The sequence below is a fragment of the Charadrius vociferus genome, unplaced genomic scaffold, assembly GCF_000708025.1.
Source record: "Charadrius vociferus isolate BGI_N301 unplaced genomic scaffold, ASM70802v2 scaffold125, whole genome shotgun sequence".
Classification (NCBI taxonomy): Eukaryota; Metazoa; Chordata; class Aves; order Charadriiformes; family Charadriidae; genus Charadrius; species Charadrius vociferus.
Window position 1 is genome coordinate 2728352 of NW_009649036.1, and position 6628 is coordinate 2734979.

General features: G+C 39.8%; 1 protein-coding gene across 1 annotated transcript; it reads left to right on the forward strand.

The window, feature by feature from the left end:
• Positions 1-1020: 1020 nt before the first annotated feature.
• On the forward strand, positions 1021-4707 carry IFNG (interferon, gamma). Its single transcript, XM_009887803.1, has 4 exons — positions 1021-1260; positions 3232-3300; positions 3662-3841; positions 4545-4707. The coding sequence occupies exons 1-4, from the start codon at positions 1138-1140 to the stop codon at positions 4668-4670; spliced, it is 498 nt and encodes a 165-aa protein (XP_009886105.1). The 5' UTR covers positions 1021-1137; the 3' UTR covers positions 4671-4707.
• The last annotated feature ends 1921 nt before the right edge of the window (positions 4708-6628 follow it).

Consider the following 6628-nt stretch of genomic DNA (forward strand, 5'->3'; position numbering starts at 1 on the left):
CGGACCCCACATGTGAGAACTCTTCCTGATCTCTCTTTTCCTTTTCCCTGTAGGCTCCTTCTTTCTTTCCCTCATAGCCTACCTTGTATTCATATACTATGGCCTAAAATTGCTCTATTTTTTTTCATAAGACTCTTTACAGGAAGCTGTTTTCCCATGATATCCATCAAAGCAGAGCTCTGTTCCTATAAAAAAAATGTTTTCCCCAACCATCCTCAATACAGTTGTTTTGGGGGTTTGTATGCAGAGACCGGTTTGGAGACCACCCGGTGTGTCTTCTTCAAGTGGGCTTGGGCATTTTCATCCATATCTTTCTTTTTTGATGTTCCATACACATAAGTGCAAATGAATGGGCAGGTGGGAAACTTCAATTATTGCCAAGCTGAAATGAGTGTCTCGACTACTAAATGCTCTGCTTTTGCAGATAGTAGAAAAACCATAGAGGAAATTAATATGATGTGTCATTGCATCCATGCTGGAACCTCATTTTCCCTGAATCTACTTTGAATCTGGAGAAGTATGAGAAAGCGGTGGAAATGCACGGAAAGAATGCAAATAGTGTTTCATGAAAGGACAGCAGCAGGGAGAACGTTTAGATTTCTAAGTGACTCTGAAGAATGCCATGGCAATCTCAGTGGTTATTTTAAAAGAATACCAGAAATGAGTTGACTGTTACACTGACCCCTTAACCACATGGCATGACTTTTTACAGATAGCTTGTAAGAATGTGTTAGAGCCACAATGCATACTCCTCAATCAGTATCATAATTTCCCCTTTTTCCCCAACCACGTGTAAAAGAAACTTCAGAATCTGCCACGTAAATGTTACCCATTGATGAACCACTGAAAATTTTTCCAGGACCATGCTTTAAGAAAGATGCTTTCGAGGGATTCCCTCGATTAGCCAAAAACGACGGGTTCTTATCTAACACTATCTTGTCTAAATATACACAGCCTGTGATGACGAAATAAAAAATTTCAAGACCAGGTATAAATACCACCGACAGGCAGATGAAGTTCATTCGTCTGCTTTCTTCTAATAGAAGATTTAACTATTAGAAGTTGAAGCTCACTGCTCTTAGAACTGATATCTCCCAGAACTTATCTGAGCATTTTAACTGAGCCATCACCAAGAAAATGACTTTCCAGACATACAGTTTGTTTGTTCTGTCTGTCATCATGATTTATTTTGGACGTTTTGGAAATAGCTTAATTCTTGCTCAACTTCAAGATGATATAGACCAACTGAAAGCTGACTTTGTAAGTATGGTCTTCTATTGCATTTCTCTTCTCCTTCTGCTTCTGCTTTAGATGTAGTCCGGACTTGAGCACTGCTTGACATACTCAATGTGTACCAATAGAGGGTAACCATGGAACAAATTTTTTGGTTATAACTTTTTTAAAACAAGAATATGGACAATTTCTATGTTTTTTCTAAACTCTTTTGCTAACATGACTCAGTTTCTCAACAGTCATAGTTAATATAGTAGTTCCCACTTATTTCAGGGCCACTCTTCCTTTCACAAGAGCTTCTCCTAGCTCCGTTCAGCCTTTGATTACATGGCATATTTTATAACAAGAAATATTAATGCAATTTATGATGAATGAATGAGTCTGGATTCAATTCTATTCAGATGCAATTTACTGACACTTTTGTAGTTTCAGATTAGTAATGTTAATGGGGATTTAGTATTAGTTAGCAATATAAACAAAATGGAGAAGAACTTTTGCTTTAACAAATACATCTGGTACTTATTACTATTAGTAGTAGTGTGTTGCCCAAAGGTGGTTTCTACTGCTTATTCTTTTGCATCCTCCAGCCATTCTGCTTCCATATCCGTAACTATGATCTGGTATGGGAATGTTATCTGGCATATTACTTCTTTTTAGACAGAATTTTGATAACTTAATAACTGTAGTGTTAATTCAACTACATTCATCTAGGAGGCACTAAAGTAGTTCACAGTTGACTTCAGCTGGGATTAGTCTTAGAGATAACAGGTGTACAACAGAATCGCTTCTTATTAACAGCTTTTATTCTCAATTTATGTTTGTTTTTTCCTCAAATGCATGAAAGCAACTGCAAAAGCCTGCTCCTATTTCCAGCTCTGATTTTGTCAGAATGTTGTGCATAGGAAAGTTGGAATTTAGTAGTCAAAGAATCACCCTGAAGTATCACACAAAAAATCCCAGTGTGCTACTTCAGTGTTTGCATATCGCTAGGAAACTGGATGTAAAATTGGCCTTATATCTTAAATTTGTCATTAACATAGATCAGGGGGATCCTCACTAGAGTATATGTAAGTCTGTCGGAGAGATCCTGAGCTGTGGTGAGCTTCTTGCACTGACATTAAAAACTCCGATCCACAGCAGGTGCTCCCCACCTTTGAGAAGAAGAGCAAAACAAGATTTGGTGATGTGCTCAGCATGGGGAGCCAATCAGCCTACGAGGTTTCTGTCAGCCTGCAAGTTTTCCTTTTGTGCTCATTATAGTTAAATTACTGAGCAGACAAAAAAGGAAATAGTGACTGTTGTATACAAAAAGAAAAAAAAAAAGACACACACAGAAGAGGAAATGATTCAGTTTACCTCTCCTTGGTAGGAGAATTATACTGCTCTTTGTTTCCTAGAATCTACCACAGTGTGTGTCTAACAACTGATGGTTAAAGTCTGTCCCTGTGAGCCTCTTCAGTAGCCCACTACTCCTTTATATCCCCACTTCTTACTGTGGGTTACTGGGCTATTCTCCAGTTCTACAAACTGTAGTTTTATAGTAAAGTTGATTTGTTCTTGTTCCATATGAGATTTTACTAAGACTAGATAAATTCAAGGCCACAGACTGCATAATGGTGGAATTTGACTTACCAGAAAACACGTCAAGATCAGATCTGACAATTTTCCAGCCAGTTGCTTTGCTTATGAAGTTTAATCTTCAGCTGCCAATACCAAAACTCTCAAGGAGCGTTTGGTAAAATAGATGGTGCTAAATGTCTCTATTCAGGTGAGTTATAGCAGGAGAAAACATTGAAAAGCAGACTAATGCCATTTCTGGTACTAGGCAGTCATCCAATATGATTTGGTGCTTAGAGAAGTGAAAGTATGTAATAGCTATAGGCCAGTGATGCAAAAATCACATCTCTCTGGTTTTTACTGCTCATTTGAACAGAGAATGTAAATTTGCCTTGTGATAAGTATTGTTTTTATAACAGATATGTTTGTTCTTTGTTGCAGAACTCAAGTCATTCAGATGTAGCTGACGGCGGACCTATTTTTATAAATAAACTGGTAAACTGGACAGAGGTGAGTCAGAACCAGATATGACAAAGCACCTCAGATGCTTCGCAGAGCACTTTCGGTACAAAGCAGCTCCCAGGGCCAGTGTAAGCAGACAGGGTAGAACCAACATGAGCAAAGGCTGCTCCGGTAGCTTGGAAATAAGAAAACAATTCCCTTAAAAATGCTTCCCCTAAGGGTCAAGGTGCTTTATATAGCACCGTGAACCGATCCTGAGGTACAGTCAAGCCCAGGAGAAGAGTTGCAGCACCTTCATCACTCTGTTTCAAGCGGCAGTGAGAACCCCTGCGTGCTGCGTTTTAGCTTCGCTCATTTTCCTTCTGATAGGCCCTCACAAACCTTTCTTTCTGACTGCATTTTTCAACAGACAAATGAAAAAAAGATCATCCTGAGCCACATTGTTTCCAAGTACTTGGAAATGTTTAAGAACACTGACAAGCCAAAGCCGCACGTCAGACACATATCTGAGGAGCTCTATACTCTGCAAAGCAGCCTTTCTGATGGCGTAAAGAAGGTGAATGACCTCATGGACGTGGCAAAGCTTCAGGTAAGTCTCTTCCTCTGCCTCCAAGGCTCATGACACTATATTTTCCAGTTGAGATTTGCGTATGACTCAAGCCAATAATGGTTTAGTAACCCATCTGGTAACCCCCGTCTGGCTCACTTCACACTGGAAAACCTAATGTTTCCAGCTGCAGGGGCTGCCGCGGCTCTGTGGTGTGGGGTGTCAGTGTGGGGGCTGCCCTCCCTGAGTCTTGCTGGTGTCTGGCACAGAGGTGCCGGCAGCACTGCTACGTTGTCTGCCCACCAGAGCTGTCACTGACACTCCGTTTGCGGTTTAGAAATTGGGTGGGTGGGAAAGTTGTGCCCAGCTACAGGCTTTGGAGATGCCTGGTTTATCAAGCAAGTGCCAATGGCACGAACCATCGACCTCTACAGAGGTCCACAGCCAGTACCCCGGTGGAGTTAGCTGCTTGTGGGTAACTCATATACCATTGCAGTAACTACAGAGTAGCTCCGTTTCACAGAATATGGCTGATCTGTGGCATGCTGCAGAGTAGCACATAAAGTGGAAAACAAAAATCTGTGACAAAGTGGCTCCTTTTGTAGGAATTAGGTAGTAGAGTAATTGGAAACTGCAGATGTCCATCTGGTTTACCCTGGCAACAGTGTAGCCTGTAGGATGTGATCGGTAAATAATTATAGCTCTTGGCATGACCTTCATTCTGTTTGTTTCTTACTTATGACAGATGAATGACTTGAAAATTCAACGTAAAGCTGCGAATGAGCTGTTCATTGTTTTACAAAAACTGGTGGAGCCTGCAGCTTCTCTGAAAAGGAAAAGGAGCCAGACTCAAAGGAGGTGCAGATGCTAATGACATCGAATGACCTTTTGTACTGAGTTATTGTGCACATTTTTTTATGATGCACATTTTTTATTTCAGTCTTGTTATTGAGTTTTTATACATTTATTTATTAATATTTAAGTATTTTAAATAATTATTTATAAAGAAACACCAATCAAAGTATTTATACCTCCTACTAATATATAAGAAGTTTCTTTGTCTTAAAATCCTGTCTATATCTGTTATATGTTTGTTGACCTGAAAATACAGAATGAGGCAATGTTTACCCAGTTTCCATATGGAAATCCTGAAATGACATGATATGGTACTCAGCTTTCCATCTGGTGCTGTCTTGAGGGAGGCATGTTATAAGATTAGTCTCATCATTCATCTATTTGGCATGGAGATGCAAGTACCAATATGGGGAAGTTTCTGTACTCAGGAAAACATGTTCATATCTGCTTACTTCTAAGCATATCTAAATCCAAATCAAGCATATAAACATGCTTAAAGATAAGCAAATGCTGAAGCACTTTTCTGAACTAGGGAATTGATAATTTATTGATGGCAATTATTATTATGCACTGAAGTTACCAGGAGGCCAGGCTACTTAACAACTCCAGGAAATGTGACTAACTCTATTGCACTGACTTAACTTCAACTCACTGATTTTGAGAAGTTCTGTATTTTTTTTGTACTGAATCATTTAAATGTGTCTGATGTAATTGTATTTATTTGGAGGTAGTAGTATGGAAGTTTTTATCTGGAGGGCTATATTTTTGCACCGGAACATTATTTAAAACTTTGGATTTCTCAATGGAAACTTTTTGAAATTTTGATATTAAAGAATAAACAAATAAATAAATAAATAAAGTGTGCTTGCATATTTATTCACCAGAATCTCTGTGAAAAGTAGAATGTTAATCTTGCTGTATGTTGTCAAAAATATGGCCCTGCCCAGATATAAAAAACTTATTTACTCCTGCCTGCCCAAATAAATCCCAAGCTCTTCAAGTTCTGCTTGTGTCTGGATGAGGAAACATCATTTTGCTCATAAAAAGGAGTTGGCCCTTTGAAATTTGTAGTTACTCTGATTTAAAATAAAAGGCACTTCCAAATTTCTCTGCAAGTCGAAGTCATGGAGCCTAGATCGAGGTCAGCCCATCTGCTGGGCTCTCTGTGAGTGGTACAAGCTGGAGGCTTGGGGCTGCTCAGGCTTTGACCAGTCTCAGAGGCTTGGGTTTGAGATTGGGGACAGGACCTGGTGGGGCTTTCAAATTCTCAGGTCCTCAGCGGTTTACCAAGCAAATTATCTGGGGGCAGACTGATTGGGCTGACTGGGAATGGGGAAGATTTTCCTTAGGATTCCTGCCAACGTGGGACCTCAAACTTAAACTGAGACCTGAACTTAGGCTGAATCAGCAAATTCCAGAAATAGCACCCGACAGAGCCCAAAGTTTAGTTGCAATAAGCCCAACAATTTTAGTTGTAATTGTTGCAGCCCTTCCTACTCCCATGGGCACAGCTGTGGCCCCTGGTCTAAGATACCTTCATTCATATCCTCATTTTACAGCATAACAAAGTGACTCAGTAGTCCTGGAGACTTGAACTGATTTTGAAGGAAACAGCTGTTCTTGTTTGTACTCATTGCAGACATGCATATGCATGTGAGATGCAAGTGAAATAACGCTGTGGGATTTCTCCTGTTGCAGGACCAAGCATGAGAAGCCTCAGTACGCATTTTACATAGGCAAAGTGTCCTTTTGTGCACATGCTCTTTTTCATGAGGTGTTACTTAAAAGAGACTAGCTGTCCTCTGGGGAAGCAAAGCCAGCTACAGCAATGTCTATTAAAAAGAAAAAAAGAAAAAAGAAAGAAAAGGAAAAAGAAAAAGACAGAAAAGGAAGAAAGAAAGAAGGAAAAAGAAAGAAAAGAAAAAGAACAAGAGAGGGAAGGGAAGGGAAGGGAAGGGAAGGGAAGGGAAGGGA